The sequence below is a fragment of the Sapajus apella genome, unplaced genomic scaffold (assembly GCF_009761245.1).
Source record: "Sapajus apella isolate SASKATOON/1434 unplaced genomic scaffold, GSC_monkey_1.0 scaffold52, whole genome shotgun sequence".
NCBI lineage: Eukaryota > Metazoa > Chordata > Mammalia > Primates > Cebidae > Sapajus > Sapajus apella.
In genome coordinates, this window is record NW_022436992.1 from 15,186,207 (window position 1) to 15,211,107 (window position 24,901).

The 24,901-nt window shown below is 37.5% G+C and overlaps 1 protein-coding gene and 1 pseudogene across 3 annotated transcripts in view; both read left to right on the top strand.

The window, feature by feature from the left end:
- Positions 1-24,901, top strand: part of ANAPC1 (anaphase promoting complex subunit 1) — a 114,440-nt gene that overhangs the window by 48,303 nt on the left and 41,236 nt on the right. For 2 of the 3 annotated variants that reach the window (XM_032243687.1, XM_032243689.1), the window contains 9 exons: positions 1,260-1,351; positions 2,435-2,583; positions 8,278-8,356; positions 8,991-9,027; positions 9,125-9,195; positions 14,919-15,097; positions 18,161-18,387; positions 20,667-20,785; positions 24,295-24,566. In XM_032243687.1, coding sequence (XP_032099578.1) covers positions 1,260-1,351; positions 2,435-2,583; positions 8,278-8,356; positions 8,991-9,027; positions 9,125-9,195; positions 14,919-15,097; positions 18,161-18,387; positions 20,667-20,785; positions 24,295-24,566 — 1,225 coding nt within the window. The remainder of the gene's footprint in view (positions 1-1,259; positions 1,352-2,434; positions 2,584-8,277; positions 8,357-8,990; positions 9,028-9,124; positions 9,196-14,918; positions 15,098-18,160; positions 18,388-20,666; positions 20,786-24,294; positions 24,567-24,901) is intronic. The other variant, XM_032243688.1, reaches the window with a different exon arrangement.
- LOC116526936 lies at positions 12,947-14,912 on the top strand (annotated as a pseudogene).

The window sequence follows — 24,901 nt, forward strand, 5'->3', positions numbered from 1 at the left end:
GCAACCTCCGCCTCCTGGGTTCAGGCAATTCTCCTGCCTCAGCCTCCTGAGTAGCTGGGATTACAGGCACGCACCACCATGCCCAGCTAATTTTTTGTATTTTTAGTAGAGACGGGGTTTCACCATGTTGACCAGGATGGTCTCGATCTCTTGACCTCGTGATCCACCCGCCTCGGCCTCCCAAAGTGCTGGGATTACAGGCTTGAGCCACCGCGCCCGGCCGTTTCAACACCTTTTAATGCTTTTGAAGGATCTTGTTTATGGCTCTGAATTCTAGGGTCATACTAACGTGTTGTTTGAGCCTTTATGACCTTTGGTGATAAAGAAGTTGAATTTGAACTGAAATGTCAACCTCTGAGTTAAAACATAGTATATTTTCTCATTTCTGTTATCTTTTTTGAGATCTTGAAATTCAATCCTGAGACATGGCAATTTTAATTAATGGTAAATTTCACTTAGGATGTCATTACTATCATGAAAATTCTTTTGCAGTTAAGTAATTTTCAAACATAATCATGGCTTTCTGAAATAAGTAACATGATATTTTATGTTTTATCAGGTTTTTTTTTTTTTTTAAACATACTTTATCTTATTTAGTCTTTTTTTGTCAGAGAGGGGGGGACTCTCTGTCACCCAGGCTGGAGAGCAGTGGCTAGACCTCGGCTCACTGCAACCTCCGCCTCCCGGTTTAAGCAATTTTCCGCCTCAGCCTCCCAAGTAGCTGGGACTATAGGTGTCCGCCACCACGCCTGGCTAATTTTTTATATTTTTAGTAGAGACGGGGATTTCACCATCTTGGTCAGGCTGGTCTTGAACTCCTGACCTCATGATCTGCCTGCCTTGGCCTCCCAAAGTGTTGGGATTACAGAGGTGAGCCACCGTGTCCAGCCTATCTTATTTAATCTTTAAAACTTCAGAGTAAGTTAGCTGGTATTGCCCCATTTTCTAGAAGAAAATACTGAGGTTTATAGACATGACTTACTGAAGATCACACAGCTAATAAATAGCGGAGGAAGACCTAGCTCACGGTGCTTTTACTCTAGTTTTACCTCTGCAAAATTTAGCAAAAAGAGATTGGGTTGCATTTGTCACTCTGGGCACTTTCAAGTCCAAAAATACAATAAAGAGACTCTAGATTTGGTTATCTTCTTTCTCATAAGTAAGTTTTTAAATTGAAAGATTCAACTAATGAATCCTTCCAACTCTGCTGGGAGAAAGTGCTATAATACCTTATTTTTTATATGCTCTTACTGTTTTAGGGACTTAAAATTGGGACCTTATGTAGATCATTACTACAGAGACTACCCAACGCTTGTCAGAACTACTGGACAAGTGTGCACAATTGATCCAGGTAAGTCGTCGTGCTTTTAAAGATTTTCTGAACAGTGTGGTGACCTTTGCTTGTATCTTTCTCAGTGAAGAGCAGAGGATGTATTTCTTACCATTGTCTTCTAAGTCAGGGGCATTGTCTTTCCACCAGGCAGATTTTAGTTTGTAATGCTTGTTTTCTGACACGTAGTAAGCCATAATATCTTCACTGTATAGTGAAAATTTTACTCATCCCTAAGGTTCAGACTTGCAAAAGTTTAGAAAGAGCTTCCAGTGCCAAGGATGCTTTTAACCTAGACTTGTACTGTCCAGTTAGTAGCCACTAGCCATATGCTACTTAAACTCAATTAAAATGAAACATGTATTTCCTCAGTGCACTAGCTGCATTTTGAGAGCTCAGTAGCCACATGGGGCTAGTGCCACCATATTGCACAGTGCAGATCCAGATACAGAACATTTCCGTCACCACTGTACTGTCCTAGACCCTGAGCTAAAGGAACTGAAAGTTGGGGCCCAGGCAAAAAATTTTGGTTAGGTTTTTTTTTTAAATTTTGGTTAGGTTTTTTTTTTTTTTGACACCGGGCCTCTCACTCTGCTGCCCAGACAGGAGTGCAGTGTTACGATCTCGGCTCACCGCATCCTCCAACTCCCATGCTCAAATGCTTCAGCCTCCTGAGTATCTGGGATTACAGGCGTGTGCCACATGCCCGGCTCATTTTTGTATTTTTAGTAATGATGAGGTTTTACCACGTTGACCAGACTGGTCTCGAACTTCTGACCTCAATTGATCCACCTGCCTTGGCCTCCCAAAGGGCTGGGATTACAGGTGTTAGCCACTGGGCCTGGCCTTTGGTTAGATTCTTTATATCCCTTAGGAAAATAATTTGCTAAAATTCCATCCAGGATGGGATAAATAGAAGTCATTTATATTTTACATTTAATAACATAGTCACTTATTTACTGTGGCAGAAAACATGAAGCATTTTGGAGGATATGAGAAAATGTTATTCTAATTGTTTCAAAATGACAGGTAACTGTGGATCATCTTCCCTTTAAAATATTGTTGTATTTATGTATTTTTGTATCTATTTATCTAATTTTAAAGGTCAAACAGGATTTATGCATCATCCATCATTTTTTACTTCTGAGCCACCAAGTATTTATCAGTGGGTGAGCTCTTGTCTGAAGGGTGAAGGAATGCCACCTTATCCTTACCTCCCTGGAATCTGTGAAAGAAGCAGACTAGTAGTCTTGGTATGTATGTGGAGTGTTACTACCTATCTTCTTTCCTTTTGAAATTTAGTTTCAAAAATTATACCTAAGGTTAAGTTTTTCTTTCTGTGTATAGTTCTGTGAATTTCAGTATGTGTATAGATTCATGTAATTACTACAATTAGGATATGGAACATTTATTCACCCTCAAAAATTTCTCTTATGATTTTGAGATAAATCCAAGTTGTTTCCTGTATCTACAGTTCATTGCATTCTATGACTGATGAGTAGTTTATTGCATGAATGTGCCATAGTTGGTTTTTCATTCAAGATAATTGGGTTGATCACCGAAGTGGGAGCAGCCAAAATGAAGTTCAGTTCCTTTGTGACTTCCAACTGATGCAAGAATCGCAAAAGGCATTTCAGTGCACCTTCCCACATTCGCAGGAAGATTATGTCCTCCCCTCTTTCCAAAGAGCTGAGACAGAAGTACAACGTGCGATCCATGCCCATCCGAAAGGATGATGAAGCTCAGGTTGTACGAGGACACTATAAAGGTCAGCCGATTGGCAAAGTAGTCCAGGTTTGCAGGAAGAAATATGTAATCTACACTGAACAGGTGCAGCGGGAAAAGGCTAGTGGCACAACTGTCCACGTAGGCATTCATCCCAGCAAGGTGGTTATCACTAGGCAAAAACTGGACAAAGGCAGCAAAAAGATCCTTGAACGGAAAGCCAAATCTCGCCAAGTAGGAAAGGAAAGGAGCAAATACAAGGAAGAAACAATTGAGAAGATGCAGGAATAAAGTAATCTTATATACAAGCTTTGATTAAAACTTGAAACGAGGAAAAAAAAAAAGGATGATTGGGTTGATTCCAGTTTTTAGCAATTGTAAATACAGATGCTCTCAGCATTCATGTTCAGGCTTTTATGTGAATATAAGTTTTTATTTCTCTAGGGCAGGTACCTAGGAGTAGGATTGATGGGTCATTAAGTTTGTATTTTGTTTTTAAAGAAACTTGGCTGTTTTCCAGAGTGGCTCTTCCATTTTACGTTTTTACCAGCAATATTTAAGAGATCATTTGCCTGCATTGTCAGTATTTGGTATTGTCACTATTTTTTATTTTTATCTTTTTGAGAATTGTGTAGTTATACCTCATTGTGGTTTTAATTTACATTTTCCTAATGGCTAATGATGTTTTGAGGGTTCTAGATAGGAGGTTTTGTCAGACAGGTAGTTTGTAGATATTTTCTTCTAGTTTCTACCTTGTCTTGTCTCGTCATTCTCTCAATATGTCAAAGAATGACACTGTTTAATTTTGATGAAGCTAGTTTATCAGTATTTTTCTTTAGTGGATGTTGCTTTTAGTGTCATGTCAAAGAATTCTTTGTTTAACTTTAGGTTTTGAAGATTTTCTCCTGGGTTTCTTTGTGTGTTTTACATTTAGATCTCTAATCCATTTTGTTAATTTTTTGTAATATGTCAGGTTTTAGTCAAGGTTTTTATTATTTAATTTGGATATCCAGTTCTTCCAGCTCTATTTTTTGAAAAGACTATCATTTCTCTATTGTGTTTGCACTTTTGTCAAAAGTCAATTTGGCCATATTCTTGTGTCTATTTCTGGACTTTCTATTCTGGTTTATTAATCTTTGTGGCTTTCTACACTGTAATTACTATAGCTTTATAGTAAGTCTTAAAACTGATTAACATTACTCCTTCCTTCATTACTCTTCTTGCTTTTTCATACTGATTTTATTTTTATTTTTTGAGACTGAGTCTCGCTGTGTCACCTAGGCTAGATAGAGTACAGTGGCATGATCTCAGCTCACTGCAACATCTACCTTCTGAGTTCAAGTGATTCTCCTGCCTCAGCCTCCCAAATAGCTGGGATTATAGAACCCTGGCACCATGCTTGGCTAATTTTTTGTATTTTTAATAGGTATGGGGTTTCACCATGTTGGCCAGGCTAGTCTCGAACTCCCCACCTCAGCCTCCCAAAGGGCTGGGATTACAGGTGTGAGCCACCACCCCTGGCCCATACTGATTTTATAAACATTTTGTCTATAGCTACAAAAAAAATCCTGCTGAAATTTTTTTCAAAGAAACTCATCTTTATTTTTATTATTTTTGTTCACCTTTACCTTGATCTGAAAATTTCATGATTTATTAATTTTTAGATATTAGTTAATACATGCCCAACATCAAACTTCATATAGAACCAAAGGGCTGTCACAGTTGATAAGGTTTGTTTCTTGGCACACCTGTTCTTCAGTCTCCCCATCCTGGAGCAGCCTGCTCATGTCTTCCCAGGCTTGCAGGAGAACCATATGCTTTTGCTCCTTCTCTCAAATGTTGGTAGATTGTAAATGTCTTTGCCCCCTGCCCTTCTTTTTCTTTACTCTGTGTTTTGCTCTGCTTCATGGTGAGAAGTGCTTCAGAGCCCTCTATCACTCCCAAACAGACATATAGAATGGTGATTCTGTTTAAAAAATACAGGTATTTTACTGATAGCAATATATATATAACATAATATTTCTCATTGAAATTATTGTTATTATTTTTTGAGATGGAGTCACTCTGTCACCCAGGTTGGAATGCAGCGGCACCATCTCAGCTCACTGTACCCTTCACTGCCACCTGGGTTCAAGTGATTCTCCTGCCTCAGCTTCCTGAGTAGCCGGGATTACAAGTGTGAGCCATCACGTCTGGCTAATTTTTCTATTTCTAGTAGAAATGGGGTTTCACCATGTTGGCTGGGCTGGTCATGAACTCCTGACCTCAGGTGATCTGCCCGCCTTGGCCTCTCAAAGTCTTGGGATTACAGCTATGAACCACTGCACCCAGCCTGAAATTATTTTTGAGTGTACGATCCAGTGGCATTGAATACATTCACACTGTTATGTAGCCATCACCACTGCCTATACCCAAGACTTTTTCGTCATCCTTAACGTAAACTCTGTGCCTGTTAAATAGTGACTCCCCATTCCCCTTCCTCCCAGGCCCTAGTAATTCTGTTTCTTATGAATTTGTTTCTTATAAGTACTTCATATTATGGGAATCATACAATATTTGTCACTCTGTGTCTGGCTTATTTCACTTAGCATCTTGTTTTCAAGGTTTATCCATATTGTAGCATCTATCAAAATTACATTCTTTTAAAGCCAATATTCTGTACAGTATTCCATTGCATGACTACACCACAGTTTATCATTTTCATCTGATGATGGACACTTGGGTTGTTTCTACCTTCTGGCTATTGTCAATAGTGCTGCTGTGAACCATGGGTATACAAATATCTGTTCAAGTCTCTGCTTTCAGTTCTTTTGAATATATACCTGGTGGTGGAATTGCTGGGCCATATGGTAGGTAGTTTGATGTATAACTTTTTGAGGAACTGCTAAACTCATTTTCATAGTGGCTGTACCATTTTACATCCTTAGCAGCAATGCAGGAGGAAGGGTTCCAGTTTCTCCACAGTCTTGCCAACACATATTATTTTCTATTTGTTTTTTAAAAATTATAGCCATCCTAGTGCTTATGAACTGATACCTCGTTGTTTTGATTTGCATCCTTAATGATTAGTGATGCTGAGCATATTTTCATCTGTTTATTGGCCATTTATGTATCATCTTTGAAGAAATATCTCTGCAAATCCTTTGTGTATTTTAAAATTGTTTTTTTCTTGTTGAGTTAGGCATTAAAAAAATATCTATCTATCTATATATATAGATATATATTTTTTAAAGACAGGTTTTCACCATGTTGGCCAGGCTAGTCTTGAACTCCTGACGTGAGGTGATCCACCTGCCTTGGCCTCCCAAAGTGCTGGGATTACAGGCATGAGCCACCGCACCCGGCGAGTTTAGGCATTTTTATACTGTAGATATTAATGTATCAAATACATGATTTGCAAATATTTTCTCCCATTCTATAGGTTTTTCTGCAAATGTCTTTTCAGTAAAACTGGCTGTAGTACTCAGTTGATCTCTCTGGCCTTTCATCTCAGTTTTATCCTCTTGGTATTTCTTTTAACCTGTCAGCTCACTGATTTATTTATAAAATATTATAAAAAATATCAGTAGAAGCCTTTACTGATAGGATTTTGGTTTTGTCATTATGAATTTTATTGGGCTTTTTTTTTTTTTTGAGACAGGTCTTACTCTGTCACCCAGGCTGGCATGATCATGGCTTACTTCAGCCTCGCCCTCGGCTCAATCTTCCCACCTCAATCTCCCAAGTATTGGGAGCACAGGTGCATACCATCACACCTGGCTAATTTTTGTATTTTTAGTAGAGATGGGGTTTACCATGTTGCCCAGGCTGGTCTTGAACTCCTGACCTCAAGTGATAATTTTTTTTATGTGATGTTTAGCTAATGAGACATGTGTAGTAACCTTCTAGCTCATGGTGGCTCTTTTCTATTGAGTCACTTGTATATATGGAGATGGCATTGTCTGTGTACCATTTGTTGAAATGAGGGAAAGGAAGGAAGTGAGATAACATTTATTGGGAGCCTATTGTCTTCAAGGAACTTTATGTGTTTTCTCATTTAGTAGAGAGACCTGATGTACTTTTGTGTTTATGTTATATGCTGAATATTTTAACTCTTTGAGAGAGTTTTTCCTTTGTCTTTTCTTTTTCTTTTCCTCCTCAAAGCAAATACCACTACAGCTCTATACCACTACATACTTCCTAGGTAGTGAGAGAGCACTATTCGATACCTGTTGGATGACTGAAAGATAAGTTTTGGTGAGGATATGGAGCAATCGAAACTCTCATACATTATGGGGGGACTGCAAAAATGGCACAGCACTTTGGAAAACCGTTTGGCAGTTTCTTGTGAAGTTAAATGCATTTACCATAAGACAAAGAAATCCTAATTCCTTGGTATTTTACTTAAGAGAAATGAAAACATAACCTGCACAAAGACCCACATGTGTGTGAATGTTTAAAGCAAGTTTGGTCATAATGGCCACAAACTGGAACCAAATGTTCACCAGTTTTTGAGTATGTCGTTTGGTACATCTGTTTAATGGACTACTACTCAGCATAAAAAGGAAGAAACTAGTGATCCTTGGAGAGATGTGGATGAATCTCAGAGACATTATGCTAAGTTAAAGAAATACTACAAAAAAAGACTACATATCATACGATTCATTTACATGATATTGTAGGATAGACAAAACAGTAGAGCAAGAAAGCAGATGAGTTGTTTCCAGGAGGAAAAGACTGACTACAAAGAGAAGAAGGGAACTTTTTGGTGTGATGAAAATATTCTGTATTGTAAGCGTGGTAGTGGTTATGTGATATAACGTTTTTTGAAACTGATAGAACTGTACACCTAAGATGGATGAATTAGTCTATGTTATATTTATTTTCTAGTTATACTTCAATTATGTAGCTGGGTGTGGTGGCTCATACCTGTAATCCCAGCACTTTGGGAGGCTGAGGCAGGAGGATTGCTTGAGGTCATGAATTTGAGTCCAGCCTGGGCAACACAATGAGACTCTGTTTCTACAAAAAAATAAAAATAATAATATAAAAGAATTAACTGGATGTGGTGGTGCATGCCTGTAGTCCTAGCTACTTTGGAGGCTGAGGCAGGAGGATTGCTTGAGCCAAGGAGTTTGAGTCTACAGTGAGCTGTGATTGCACCACTGCACTCCAGCCTAGGTGACAAAGTGAGATGTTGTCTCTGAACAGTGAAAAATAATGTTTATTTTCTTCTTTTGCAGAGTATCGCACTGTATATACTTGGTGATGAGAGCTCTGTTTCTGATGAATCCTCACAATATTTAACCAGAATAACTATAGGTAAGTTGGTGTAATGTTAGGTCTCTGGAAACAACTTTTCGTAAATGTCAGTATCACAACTGAAAAAACAGAAAAAAAATTTTTTCTTGTTTGCTTTAGCAGCCATGTCTTACCTTTTTAGTACTCTTCTGATGTATAGTCCACAACTGCCTTTTCAGGTATCAGGATTACTTAAAATCTAACAAATCTTGTATTTTCAGTGTGGGTAAAAAGGACTATTTTAGTCTCGATATATATATTATATATATATATATATATATATATATAATATAAATTATTATACCATTGACTCTTGAAAAACATGGATTTGAACTGTGTGGGTCCACTTACAATGAATTTTTTTTCAACCAAATGCAGATAGAAAATGTAGTATTCTCTGGATATGAAATCCATATGCAGGTTCCACGGGGCCAATTACAGGACTTGAGCATGCACAGATTTGGGTACACTTGGGGTATCTTAGCCAGTTCCCTGAGTATTCTGAGGGCTGACTGTACTTTCAACCTGCCACAGTACTGCTTATTTACTTTTTTAAAGATGTTCTTTGCTAATGGATTCTTATTTTCAAATGTCTTCTACATGTTATATGTTTACCAGGATGACTATCAAAATGTTTCATTTTGTTGCCTTTTAGCCCCCCAGAAGTTGCAAGTAGAACAAGAGGAAAACAGGTGACTTTTATTTAGACTGTGTTTTTATGTCAAACATTTTAAACAATATTATCTTTCACTGTTCTGCTTACTAACTTTGTGTTTTATTCTCTTATAGGTTCAGTTTCAGGCATTCTACTTCGGTTTCTAGCCTAGCTGAAAAATTGGTTGTCTGGATGACTAATGTAGGTAAGAGCTTCTTTGTTACCTCCTAAGTAGGTCCTGCCTCCTCCAGACTAGCTAGAACTGGAAGGAATGTGGACCGAGGGGCACTGGCTTTGTGAAGAGACCTCACAAGATTGTGATTATGTTTCATCAAGTCATACTTTTTTTTTCTTGACAATCTCACAACTCCCATATAATGATATTTGGGATACCAACTTTTTATCTTGGTGCATAAGGAATCTTTGTTTGCCATTACATTGGACCATTTGAGGTTGTGGCTGTGTAAGCTGGTCTCTTAGAATGGAGAATTTTAATCACTCAACATTCACACCTGAAATCATTGTGATACTCAGATATCAGAAATGGGTGTTTTTGGCAAAGTCTGAAAGCAGTTATATAAACATTTCAGGGTATAAATGCCAGAGATTTTAGGCACCAAGGTTAACATTGAACTGGGAAGTGGAAGAGGGAGGAAAAGCTTTCTATATTCCCTATTCCCCAAATCTATGTTCCTAGGTTTTAAATTAAGTAAAATACCAAATAAATTTTTATCACAAAGAACTGAAAAACAAAATTAAAAATTACTGTCACGGAGATATTTGAAAAATGAGGATGTTGTATGGGGTGTATGTTAAAAAATAAAGCTTTAATGAACATTTAAAAATGTTCTTGAAGCCTTCTCTAAAGTATGTTCTAAATGAAATTTCCGACAGTTTTTTTTTTTTTTTTTTTTGCATTTTACCTTAATGACAATAACTGTTGCATAGCATACATACAGGATACTTATGCTGAAAAATATTGGATGAATTCTGTCCATTTGTATATCACATAATATTTAATAAGTGTTAGTCACATATAAGGAAACATTTTTTGCCTCAGTAGTTAATTGACTTTTTGTTTTATAAATAATGCTTGGTATTATAAAATTTAGAAAATCATTATAAGAAAATATGATTTAATCCAAGGATAAAAAAATTTTAAATATGAAATTTGATGTACTTACAAAAGAATATATCAAACGTATATGTTTAGTTTAGAGGATGGTGCTGAGTAATGACATACTGGTCATCCACCCTTAGAAATGGAACATGACCCACATAGCAAAAGGCCCTTACATATCTGCTCGTGGATCCCTCCTGTCAGACACGCCAGTGTTATGGGGAACCACTGCCCTACCTACATTTTGTGTTACCTTACTCTTGTTTTTCTTTATAGTTTTACATCTTTTTAAGTTGGTAGGTTTTATATATTTTTGAAAACATATAGATGTAAATATATGTTCTTTTTCCTTTACTCAACTTTATTGTTTAAAAATTCATCCATAGGCCGGGCGCGGTGGCTCAAGCCTGTAATCCCAGCACTTTGGGAGGCCGAGGCGGGTGGATCACGAGGTCAAGAGATCGAGACCCTCCTGGTCAACATGGTGAAACCCCATCTCTACTAAAAATACAAAAACATTAGCTGGGCATGGTGGCGCGTGCCTGTAATCCCAGCTACTGAGGAGGTTGAGGCAGGAGAATTGCCTGAACCCAGGAGGCGGAGGTTGTGGTGAGCCGAGATCGCGCCATTGCACTCCAGCCTGGGTAACGAGTGAAACTCCGTCTCAAAAAAAAAAAAAAAAAAAAAAATTCATCCATATCGACTCATGTAGCAGTAGCAGTGGATCATTTTCTCTGATATATAGATTATCTTGTTTAAACATATCACAATTTAATTACTCATTCTATTGATAATAGACAATGAGACTCACCCCTTTCTCCATCTTTTTTTTTTCTTTCCCATAACGAAACAGTATTGCTAATGAGTATTTTTATACCTGTATCTTGGTGTACATGGGCATAAGTTTTTATATGGCTGTTGATGGATCAAATGGGTAGATCTACCTGTACATACCAACTGTTTTCCAAAGTGGTTGAATCAGTTTACACTGCCTTTGGCTATGGATAAGAATTACTGTTGTTCACTTCAGCAAAGTCTCAGGATACAAAATCAATGTGCAAAAATCACAAGCATTCCTATACACCAATAATAGACAAACAGCCAAATCATGAGTGAACGCCCATTCACAATTACTACAAAGAGAATAAAATACCTAGGAATGCAACTAACAAGGGACGTGAAGGACCTCCTCACTATAAACCAGCACTCAAGGAAATGAGAGGACACAAACAGATAGAAAAACATTCCATGCTCATGGTTAGGAAGAATCAGTATCTTGAAAATGGCCATACTGCCCAAAGTAATTTATAGATTCAATTCTATCCCCATCAAGCTACCACTGACTTTCTTCACATAATTGGAAAAAGCCACCTTAAATTTCATATGGAACCAAAAAAGAGCCTGCATAGCCAAGACAATCCTAAGTAAAAAAACAAAGCTGGAGGCATCACACCACCTGACTTCAAACTATACTACAAGGCTACAAGTAATCAAAACAGCATGGTACTGGTACCAAAACAGAGATACAGACCAATGGAACACAACAGAGGTCTCGGAAATAATGCCACACATCTACAACCATCTGATCTTTGACAAACCTGACAAAAACAAGCAATCAGGAAAGGATTCCCTATTTAATAAATGGTGTTGGGAAAACTGGCTAGCCATATGCAGAAAGCTGAAACTGGATCCCTTCCTTACACCTTATACAAGAATTAATTCCAGTTGGATTAAAGATTTAAGCATAAGACCTAACACCATAAAAACCCTAGAAGAAAACCTAGGCAGTACCATTCAGAACATAGGCATGGGCAAGGACTTCATGACTAAAACACCAAAAGCAGTGGCAACAAAAGCCAAATTAGACAAATGGGATCTATAAAGAGCTTCTGCACAGCAAAAGAAAATATCATTAGAGTGAACCGGCAACTAACAGAATGGGAAAAAGTTTTTGCAATCTACCCATCTGACAAAGGGCTAATATGCAGAATCTACAAAGCACTTAAACCAATTTACAAGAAGTGGGCGAAGAATATGAACAGATACCTCTCAAAAGAAGACATTTATGCAGCCAACAAACATGAAAAAAACCTCATCATCACTGGTCATTAGAGAAATGCAAATCAAAACCACATTGAGATACCATCTTATACTAGTTAGAACGGCGATCATTAAAAAATCAGGAGACAACAAATGCTGGAGAGGATGTGGAGAAATAGGAATGCTTTTACACTGTTGGTGGGAGTGTAAATTAGTTCAACCATTGTGGAAGACAGTGTGGCGATTTCTCAAGGATCTAGAACTAGAAATACCGTTTGACCCAGCAGTCCCATTACTGGGTATATACCCAAAGGATTATAAATCATTCTGTTATAAAGACAAATGCACATGTATGTTTATTGTGACACTGTTCACAATAGCAAAGACTTGGAACCAACCCAAATGCCCGTGAATGTAGACGGGATAAAAAAAATATAGCACATATATACCATGGAATACTATGCAGCCATAAAAAGGGATGAGTTCATGTCCTTTGTAGGGACATGGTTAAAGCTGGAAGACATCATTCTCAGCAAACTGACACAAGAACAGAAAACCAAACATGGCATGTTCTCACTCATAAGTGAGTGTTGAACAATAAGAACACATGGACATGGGGAGGGCAACATCACACTGGAGCCTGTCAGGGGATGGGGGTTGGGGAGGGCGGATAGGGGAAGGTTAGCTTTAGGAGAAATGCCTAATATAGATGACGGGGTGATGGATACAGCAAACCACCATGGCATGTGTATACCTATGTAACAAACCTGCACGCTCTGCACATGTACCGCAGAACTTAAAGTATAATAATTAAAAAAAAAAAAAAAGAATTACTGTTGCTCTGCATATTTGCCAACACTTGGTATTGGTTGGCTTTGATGTTTATATTTCTCAGTGCTTTTAATTTGCATTTTCCTGGTCACTAATTAGGTGGAGCATCTTTTCTTATGCATATTGACCATTTATGTTTCCCCTTCTAGGAAATTTCTTTTTGTCTTTTATATTTTTCTATTAGATTGCCTTTTTTTCTTCGGGTTTTTACAGGTTCTTTCAAAGAGACTTCTTATACTAATCCCTGATATAAAGACATTAGTCTGCTAGTAAGATGAATAAAATGAATTTATTTGTCACTATAGATATTGTTGCCAACTTCAGTCAGGATAATTGGGACAGTGGCGTCTGAATTAAAATTTTTCTCTTGAGTTCGATCAGTAGCGGGAGCGGAGAGTGGACCCCAGAGAGCCCTGAGCGTTCTACCGCTACTGCTGGCCTAGTTTCTATCACACCCCAGGAGGAGGGAGGAGCCGCAGCTGTCGCAGCCAGCCGCAGTCACCATCACGGCAACCATGAGCAGCGAGGCCAAGACACAGCAGACGCCCTCCGCCCCTCGCCCCCTGCCATCCTGGCCCTCAGCGCTGCAGACACCAGGCCTGGCACTACGGGCAGCGGGGCAGTGCAGGGAGCGGTGGCCCAGGTGGCCTCACATTGTTGGCGCTTGCTGGTGGGGACGAGAAGGTCATCACAATGAAGGTTTTGGGAACAGTAAAATGGTTCAATGTAAGGAACGGATATGGTTTCATCAACAGGAATGACACTGAGAAAGACGTATTTGTACACCAGGCTGCCATAAAGAGGAATAACCCCAGGAAGTACCTTGGCAGTGTAGGAGATGGGGAGATTGTGGAGTTTGATGTTGTTGAAGGAGAAAAGGGTGCGGAGGCAGCAAATGTTACAGGTCCTGGTGGCGTTCCAGTTCAAGGCAGTCAATATGCAGCAGAGTGTAACCATTATAGACGTTATCCATGTCGTAGGGGTCTTCCACGCAATTACCAGCAAAATCACCAGAACAGCGAGAGTGGGGAAAAGAAGGAGGTATCAGAGTGCTCCTGAAGGCCAGGCCCAACAGTGCCGGCCCCACTGCAGGCGAAGGTTCCCACCTTATCACATGCACAGACCCTATGGGCATCGACCACAATATTCCAACCCTCCTGTGCAGGGAGAAGTGATGGAGGGTGCTGACAACCGGGGTGCAGAGAACAAGGTAGACCAGTGAGGCAGAATAAGTATCAGGGATATAGACCACGATTCCACAGGGGCCCCCCTCGCCAAAGACAGACTAGAGAGGACGGCAATGAAGAGGATAAAGAAAATCAAGGAGATGGATGAGACCCAAGGTCAGCAGCCACCTCAACATCGGTACTGCAGCAACTTCGATTACCAATGCACATGCCCAGAAAACCCTCAACCACAAGATGGCAAAGGGACAAAAGCAGCTGATCCACCGGCTGAGAATTCGTCCACTCCCGAAGCTGAGCAGGGTGGGGCTGAGTAAATCCTGGCCTACCATCTCTACCATCATCCGGTTTAGTCATCCAACAAGAAGAAATGAAATTCCAGCAATAAGAAATGAACAAAAGATTGGAGCTGAAGACCTCAAGTGCTTGCCTTTTGCCCATTGACCAAATAAATAGAACCATCTGCATTATCTATGCAGCATGGGGTTTTTATTATTTTTACCTAAAGACGCCTCTTTTTGGTAATAACAAATGTGTTTTTTAAAAAAGCCTGGTTTTTCTCAATACGCCTTTAAAGGTTTTTAAATTGTTTCATATCTGGTCAAGTTGAGATATTTAAGAACTTCATTTTAAATTTGTAATAAAAGTTTACAACTTGATTTTTTCAAAAAAGTCAACAAACTGCAAGCACCTGTTAATAATAAAGGTCTAAAATAATTGAAAAAAAATTTTTTTTTCTCCCTTTAACCATAGGATTCACTTTAAGAGATTTGGAAACTCTTCCTTTTGGAGTTGCTCTTCCCATCAGAGATGCAATTTATCACTGTCGTGAGCAGCCTGCCTCAGACTGGCCAGAAGCTGTCTGTCTCTTGATTGGACGTCAGGATCTTTCCAAGCAGGCCTGTGAAGGAAACTTACCCAGAGGGAAGTCTGTGAGTATTAACATAGAAAGTTCAGAGTTCAGTTTTAACCTTAAATAAAATCATAAAGTAGAAATATTCTTCATTTTCCTTTAAGCCTTTTTGTAACTATATATATCAGTTTGTCTTTTATATTATATGCCAGATGGGGTTTGTAATTGTATGCATCTTATTAATTGTAAGTTGAGCATGGGAGCAGGAGATGTTGTGAGTGTTTTGTCTTGTGCCTGGACCTTTCTTTGCCTTGAATCAGGAGAAGCCCTGAGGGTAGTCATGGAAACTACCATGGCTAATTCCCTCCTTGTACCATATTAGTAATTAACCACTTTGTAATTATTACATAGGAAAAGGGAGAGGACATGTATCCTGAATTTGGATGGTTAATTATACACAAATATTTTCTCCTTCATATTTTTTTGATGGGTTGAATTTCTTGAATTTAACCTTTTAAATAGGTGTAAATATATTTAAAAGGTGTAGGTGTAAATATTTTTAAACAGGTGTAAATCACATAAAACTGCAGCCCAGGAAAAGAAATTTTTTTTCTTAGAGTTATTTAAAAGGATATCTTAAGTTATCCCTCCTAAAATACTGTCTTTCATCAATCTTCAAGTCTGTTTTTATTTAAATTAGTTCTAGGAGTCCTACAAGTAGAAAATAAAATTATTTCATTTCTTTCTAATTATCTTTTTAAATCATCCTTTCTTAAAGCTTAAAAATGAAACTTTTAAATGTTTCATTGTTTAAAAGTTTATCTAAAAGTTTTGTTATTCTAGAATTCTAGTTAACTTTTAAAAATAATAGTTAACTTTAAAAAATAAACGGTAGAATCTCATCAAGGAAGATTCAGGAATGATTATTCCATTCCTGGTGATTCTTTTATTTTCATGTCCCTGAGAAGACAGTGGGAATTTTGCCTTGCCTCTTAGTAGCTTTTGAATCAATACATAATAATCAGTACTTTATAACTATGAGTCACCTTAGGCCTTATTACTGCTTCTTCAGAGCCTGTATCAAAGCTTACTCCTAACCTCAGAGTTGCCTATGTGGACCCATACCAGAGTCAGTTCCCATGGGCATCTAATCCCCAACAGAGTCATCCCAGCACATCCCTTCTTTAATCTGCATCTCAGTCACAGCTCTTCATTGAATTAGTATTTATGTCCTGTTTTAAACAGAAAACAAATCTTTTTGCTTATAATATGATTTTCCTATGAGAAAGAGCAGTTCAGCACTATTAGCATTAAAATATTAATCTGTATTTGAATGTCATTTTGTTTGTTCAGTTACTACATTTTATAACCTCATCTAAATTTATGTTATTATTCGAGACTATATTCTATAGCTAACTCATCCATTAGAATACAGTTTATTTTTATTTAGATGTTTTATAGGAATCAAAATGAATTTTTGTTAACTAAAAGTGATTATTTGGTTATATCTACTTTTTAAATTTTTTTCCTGGCTAACCTTGTTGCTTTCCCATTAAATGTTGTAAACTTTAACATTTCAACTCGGAGTTGTTAAGTGTATAAAACTCTTGAGAGAATATGATATGATTCCTTGCAATTCACATCTGTTTTGCAGTTAGAGTTAACTATTTGGACTGGGAAGCCCCATATTAAAGCACATGCTGGACTTATGAGAACATGATGACATTCAACCAGTTTACCCTCTTACTTGTTTTGCTACATTCAGTCCTTTTCCTTCTAAGAAATTTTTATTGGAAACACATTTAGAAAAAATAGTGAAAACTGGCTGGGTGTGGTGGCTCACGCCTGTAATCTCGGCACTTTGGGGAGGCCAAGGTGGAAGACTGCTTGAGCCCAGGAGTTTGAGACCAGCCTAAGCAACATAGTGAGACTTCATCTGTACTTAAAAATTAAAAAAAAAAAAAAAATTTAGCCAGGTATAGTGGTATGTGCCTGTAGTCCTAGCTACTTGGAAGGCTGAAGTGAATGGATCTCCTTGAGGTCAGGAGTTCAAGACCAGCGTGGTCAACAGGGAGAAACTCTGTTTCTACAAAAAATTAAAAAAAAATTATCTGGGTTGGTGGTGCACATATGTAGTCCTAGCAACTTGGGAGGCTAAGGTGGAAAGATTGCTTGAGCCCAAGAGGTAGAGGTTACAGGGAGCCATGATCACACGATCGCACTCTAGCCTGAGTGACAGAGCAAGACCCTGTCTCAAAAAAAAAAGAAAACAGATAAAAATGTGGAAATCCAACCATGATCCTATCTATTTCAAGTAGCAAAATAAGAAAGTATTTCATTGCGTGACTTCCCCCAGCCCTTGGTATCTATCCTTTCTGTCTTTTTTCTTTCTCCTTCTATTAATGAACAGACAGTATTTAAATTAGCATTATTAGCAGTGACTGGTGTTTATATTCTACTTGAAATAATTTGTTTCTTTTTTAAAATGATTAGGATGTAGTTAGATTTTTTTTTTTTTTTTTTACCATTTATTCACAATATTTCTCTGCTTGTATCCAGCTTCTTGACTGTTGTCCTAAATTGAAACTTTCTCTCTCAGTTCAAGTAAAAATATTTCCAAGTATAGATAATCTGATGCTTTTTGTTTGTTTGTTTTGAGATGGAGTCTCACTGTGTCACCCAGGCTGGAGTACAGTGGGTTGCAATCTCGGCTCACTGCAACCTCTGCCTCCCACATTCAAATGATTCTCCAGCCTCAGCCTCCCAAGTAGCTGGTACTACAGGCACACACCACTGCGTCCAGCTAGTTAATTTTTGTGTTTTTATTATAGATAGGGTTTCACCATGTTGGCCAAGCTGGTCTGGTACTCCTGACCTCAAGTGATCCAGTACCTCAGCCTCCCAAAGTGTTGGCATTACAGTTGTGAGCCACCATGCCTGGCTGGCAATATAATACTTTTAAAAAATATTTGTAGATTAGAGCCCCAGTATATGTTGCAACCCTAACCCATCCCTATTTTGGAAAACATATTTTCTCTGTTTAGTGAAAATATGGCTAGTTTAGTCATGGCACATCAGTCTGTATATCCTCATGTTCAGTAATTGCATGTTGATGGCTTTTTAAATTATTATTATAATGAAGTCTGTTACTCAGGTGCTCTCATCAGATGTTCCTTCAGGAACAGAAACTGAGGAGGAAGATGACGGCATGAATGACATGAATCATGAGGTCATGTCATTAATATGGAGTGAAGATTTAAGGGTACAGGATGTGCGAAGGCTTCTTCAGAGTGCCCATCCTGTCCGCGTCAATGTAGTGCAGTACCCAGAGCTCAGCGACCACGAGTTCATTGAGGAAAAGGAAAACAGGTGAAAGAAAACACTGTATTATCTCTTCTCGCGTTTTATTGTTACATTTGGGTCTTGTTTATATTTGTTCTTCCTTCAAGTTTTTAGCTTTTAAAACCCTAAAAAGGTTTAAAAGATACTTTCAAGTTAAAATATGCCCTGTGTTTTAAGTTTTCATCTAACTTCAACAAACCACATGTGTTAGCAAAAAATCTTTGGCTTTTGAGGACATAGTTGTTGTTTCAGATCTTCCTCCTCTTGAAATACATATAACGGTTTACTCTTTAGAAAAGGTGAATCTAAAACTGTTTTGCCGGGTAAGTTACCTTAAGAATTTACAAATAAAACACTGGACTTGTTTTTCTGTGTCTTGATCTGGAATAGATTTTGAGGTTAGTGGGGTTTTGTTTTAATGTAGTTTAAACTTATACCAGTATTTTTTTTCTTTCTTTCTTTTTTTTGGGATATGATAGATAATACTCGAAATAAAAAGATAAGGCAAAATACATAAGCCTTTCTTCTGCCACTTCCCTGCACAGGATATATCCCTTGATAAATTTTTTAAGACTTACTGGTAAATGATATCACATGCCTATGACATTTCAGAGCTATTCTCTTAGGACACTTCTATGTTAAAATTCTTCCCTGTTCTTTTATCTGTCTTTCTCTATCATTTATTGTTCACCTGCCACTGTTTTCTAGTTCTCCTTAGTTTTTTTAATAGTACTACTTTGAAGGGAAAGGTCACCCACACTTAGCCACAGGCTGCTGAAGATCTGAATTAGTTGTGATTTCCCTGTCAACTGTTTCCATATGAGCCCAGTTATTAGTCACCCATGAATAAAGAGATGGAGTGACAGAAGTTGAGTTTAGAGCATAGGATTTATGAGCATGGCCTCTAGAGCCAGGTGTGGCTATGCTGTGCTGGCTAACTGGTTAAATTACTTTACCTCTAGTTGCCTCAGCTGCCTCATCTGTAAAAACAGGCGTACCTCATGGGATGGTGCTGTGTATCAAGTGAATTATTTTTACATAGCGCTTAGAATACTGCCCAGTGCATATTAAAGCTCAGTGCAGAGAACCATTCTTAGTAGTGGAGTTCATTGATTCTAACATTCAAATATTTTCGTTTTTTAATATCTCTGAAATTAGAATGTGTATTTCAGTGAATTGGTGTCACAGTTTAATTGGCAGTGCTTCTTTCTTAGTATCTCATGATATAATGATTCATCTTATCAGTGGCATCTTATATTTAGGGGATATAGTATTATTGTTCTAGTTATAATTTTGTTACTTCTGCAAAGTCGAAGTGAATTATGTGTAAGACTTCCTCTAAAAAATTCTATGGGCTCAGCCCATAGAAAGTCAGCAGCCTCTTGACTTTGAATTTTCCTGATCCCAAATTAATGTGGTGGTTGCGCTCCCAAAGAATCTTAAGACAACAGAAGTTTCCTTTCCAATTAGCTAGAAAAGCAGTTATGTGTGTATGGTTAAGGAAAGAGTGTGGTTATGAATAGCTTTGTCTGCAGAGAAAATGTTAGTCACTGTCAGCCTATGAAGGGATATTTCTGTGTCTTTAGATATAGCTTGTATAAGTGTTTCCTAGTTATAAATGCCCCACTTCCAAAATTTCTGTGTTTTTTTTAAGGGGCTATATGGAGCATTAAGCTATTTTAACATAGGAACAATTTGAAAAGTGGTAATTAATTTCACAGTAGAATGGGATTAGTCCTATAAATCCTAGCCATCATGTAAGTGAAACCAAGTTGTATTTCTGTGGGGGCACCATGAAATCCATTCAGCTCTAATATAGGGACCTTGTTTATTTTCTTGTGTTTAGGCCACAGAGCACTTCTGAGGCTGTATTGGCAAAAGGGATGGGAGGAGGATCCCACATGTACTGAGGACAGCTAGACTGAAATTAAGACAGTGATAAAACCCCCAAAAGTACTGTATTTTCCTTTGAGAAGGTTAGCATCAATTGGAGTGGAATTTTAAATTTCTTTTTTTTTTGGATGCCTAGAGAGAGTTGGCTTGATTTATAGGCCAGGTGGTTTTCATTCAATGTAAATACAAAACAAAACAAAACAAACATGTCTATCCCTAAGAATGTAGTAAGAACAAAAATATTGAAATGAAAATTAATCACGTTTGGGTAGTTCACTCACATCTTTGTATGAATTAACTTTGAGACAACTTCATCTTACACAGTACACCTTCTTTTGGAATACTTACAGATGATATTTCAATTGGGCTTTGCTTTAAAAATTTTCATATGTTGGTTTTTACTTTAATTACAGATTGCTCCAGTTGTGTCAGCGAACTATGGCTCTTCCTGTAGGACGAGGAATGTTTACTTTGTTTTCATACCATCCTGTTCCAACAGAGCCGTTGCCTATTCCTAAATTGAATCTGACTGGTATGTTAAATTCTGGGCTCAATGAGAAAGGAAACCGGTTACATACATGCATTAAGTGGAGTTCTTTAAATTAGTTAAAACAAAAGAAATGTTCCCTCCATTCCCAGTGATTTTAAATACTCCTAATAGCTGCTATAGTGGTTATCGAAGCCCAGATATCACATCAAACTAAACCTTGAGAGAAGTAGAATATAGCCATTACTTAGTCTTGCTTTTTAATGATTTCAAGATATAAAAAGTCACTTGGAGAAGTTCAGAAAGATATTATTGATAATGATGAGGCTATTGAATTGTAAATAATCTTAAGTATAAGATGTAAAAATATTTGGTCTTAAAATGTCTTATGTCATAGTTTGAACAGATGATCACTGTATAAATCAAGAAATATACTAAGCAAAAAGAAAAAATGGTTACTTACAGTACTCCCACTCTTCTGCATCACTCCTGTTAACATTTTAGTATATATGTTTCCCAATTTTATTTCCACATATTTATAATTTTATGTTTGTTTAATTATGAAAATTTAAATCTATTTTAGATATTTTTCTTAAAATTTACAGTGAAGATCTTTTTATATTTAGCAAATAACTATATGTTTACAATTGTATGTATGGTATACATGTGTTTTTAATTGATACATTCATTTTTATTTGCTTCAGAGTGTTTCATTCAGTGAATATACCATAGTTTATAGAAGCAGCCTGGTATTGTTGGAAATTACAGTTTTTTGGTATTATAAACATTGTTGGGGCATATTTGTCCTATGTATTTAGGCTAAATACTTAGAAGTAGAACTCTTAGGACAGCAAGATGAATGGTTTTAAGGCTTTGATGTAACATGTCAAATTGCCTTTCTGGTCGGCATAAGTTTTTACTTCTGCCATATACAACTGTAGTTATAGTCTTGATTACAATGGGTTTTATAGTGCATGTCCACCTAATGCTGATTTGAATATGTTCTAAAGGTGACAATTGCGTAATTGAAATTATCATTGAAAATCTATTATAGTATATATAGTTTTGTGAGACCTGTACAAAATGTACGTATGATGCATGTAGTAGTGTATAGTATATATAGTGGTACATAATATATAATGTAATATATATTGTAGTATATAATATATGCAAGCATAATTATATATTTTAGATTGCATAGTTTAAACAATCCAGAGTTCCACTCAGATTTGTGAAAAGCTTGTGCTTTGAGTAGCATGCAGGAAATGAGATTGACTAAGTGAAGAACTTATTCCCATCTCTGTATCATGCTTATTTAGAGCCCTAATCTCATTGAGGGACATTGTGAGCAGAGTTGCTTTTAATATTTAAATTGTTCTTGGAGGTAAAGCACCTATGACAAAATCTTAACAATGATTGATTCTAGATGGAAGGCATGGTATATAGATGTTCATTTTAGTAGTCTTTCCCGCTGTTTTTATGAAAGATTTCATATAATAAGTGTGGGTTAAAAGGAAAATCTCATGCAAAATTGGCAGTTGTTAAAATGTATTCAATCTGGGTGATTTAGTACTCAAATGATACCTGGTGGGCTTAAAACATACATACATGCATCTTTTTTTCTGAATACATTGAATTGAATTTTCATGATTTAAAATGTGCTTATGACATTAATATTTTATTCTTTTAGTCATTCTGGTAGGCCAAAAGGAAAGGTTATCCTGTTAATTTAGAAAAAAATATTTTCTTAAATAGTTGCTTAACCCACACTGATGTGACCTGTTGTACTTTTGTATGTTCTCATTGGACAAAATTTGCCTTACCCTTTGCATTTTATTTTCTCTCGTGTGTAAACATTATGTCTTATGCATATGATGAATGAATATTGTAGAAAGGTTACTCAGTTTTTCATATGGATATGACTGCCTTCTTTGAGAAAGTGCAAATGTAACTTACGAACTTATTACTCATTGTGGTGCTAACACTGGCGGTTGAGTTAGCTTTTAGGCACAGAAAGCATATAGTAAAGACAAGTCTTACTTTGTGCTTTGTGCACATATGTATACATACTACAAATAAGACACTGTTTAAAATTTATTTTACATCTTAGAACTCTTTTAAAATTATATTTTCAAAGCTCCAGTGAACTGGATAACTTTATACAGTAATTAAAATATTTATTTTAATTATTTTATCTATGACAAGATAATATTCAAAACGTATATTAAAAAATTCAATATTTGCTGTATACAATGTAGATTGAAAAGAATCAAGAAAAAATTCATAGAGAACATATAGCATTATGAACATACAATTTACATTGGTCTTAAATAAATGAACCATAAAATTAAATTTAGTGAATGCTCTTTTGAAGTTCGCTGGATGACTCAAGTCTATAAAAGGATGCTTTTTACAAAGCTATTGCATTTTTAACAGTAGCATATAATTAGATATCTATATTTGTGTGTGTGTGTGTGTGTGTGTGTGTGTGTGTGTGTGTGTGTATATATATATATATATATGGGGGGGCATTTATAGGTAAGAGCTATAGCTGATTTATAAAGGTTCTTGTTTCTTTTTTTTCTCTTTTCAAGATGGAGTCTCTGTTTGCTGCCCAGGTTGGAGTGCAGTGGCACGATCTTGGCTCACTGCAACCTCCGCCTCCCGGGTTCAAATGATTCTCATGCCTCAGCCTCCCAAGTAGCTGGGACTGTAGGCACGCACCACCAGGCCTGGTTTTTGTTTCTTCTTCAGATGCCATTTTTCCTTAATGTCCAGGGAAAAGTATAGGATAGAACATTTGAAATTAACACCAATGTTATCAGTCAGATGTTGGGATTTATAACTTGTATAGTTTAATGGTGATGTTAGTCTTCATTTTGGTTTCTAATTAAGCTCCCTACTGTTTGAAAGATTTCAAGCCGGGCGCGGTGGCTCAAGCCTGTAATCCCAGCACTTTGGGAGGCCGAGGCGGGTGGATCACGAGGTCAAGAGATCGAGACCATCCTGGTCAACACGGTGAAACCCTGTCTCTACTAAAAATACAAAAAATTAGCTAGGCATGGTGGCGCGTGCCTGTAATCCCAGCTACTGAGGAGGCTGAGGCAGGAGAATTGCCTGAACCCAGGAGGCGGAGGTTGCGGTGAGCCGAGATCGCGCCATTGCACCCCAGCCTGGGTAACAAGAGCGAAACTCCGTCCCAAAAAAAAAAAAAAAAAAAAAAGATTTCAAAGCAGTGATTATCCTAATCATATCTGTATAAAATTAAATTGGCATCAGTTATCTTATTGTATAGCCCCATACCCCCATACATTTTAACAAAAAGGACAATGAACTGTTTAGACAATGAGAAGGTTTTTCCAGTTTGTATTAAGTTTGACTCACATGTATAAAAGTTTTAAGCGATTATAGAGACCTGTAACCCCAGGCATTTTGGTGTTAATGGTTTTGAATGTAGAAAATGTAAGTAATCTTCTTGTCAAAGATCTAAATTTAACAATCTTGGTTTTGTGAATTTTCATTTTCTGAATGTTAAATTTTGTTTGGCTGGATAGGGCGTGCCCCTCCTCGGAACACAACAGTAGACCTTAATAGTGGAAACATCGACGTGCCTCCCAACATGACAAGCTGGGCCAGTTTCCATAATGGTGTGGCTGCTGGCCTGAAGATAGCTCCTGCCTCCCAGATCGACTCAGCTTGGATTGTTTACAATAAGCCCAAGCATGCTGAGCTGGCCAATGAGTATGCTGGCTTTCTCATGGCTCTGGGTCTGAATGGGCACCTTACCAAGCTGGCGACTCTCAATATCCATGACTACTTGACCAAGGTGAGAACCTGTGCTCCCGCTGCCTGGCTTTGTGCCTCACCTGCCTATTGTAGTAGCTCTTGATTGCTCTATTTGCTCTTCTTTCTTCATTCTTTTTTTTTTTTTTTTTTTTTTTTTTTTTTTTTTAAGACGGAGTTTCACTCATGTTACCCAGGCTGGAGTGCAATGGCGCGATCTCGGCTCACCGCAACCTCCGCCTCCTGGGTTCAGGCAATTCTCCTGCCTCAGCCTCCTCAGTAGCTGGGATTACAGGCACGCACCACCATGCCCAGCTAATTTTTTGTATTTTTAGTAGAGACGGGGTTTCACCATGTTGACCAGGATGGTCTCGATCT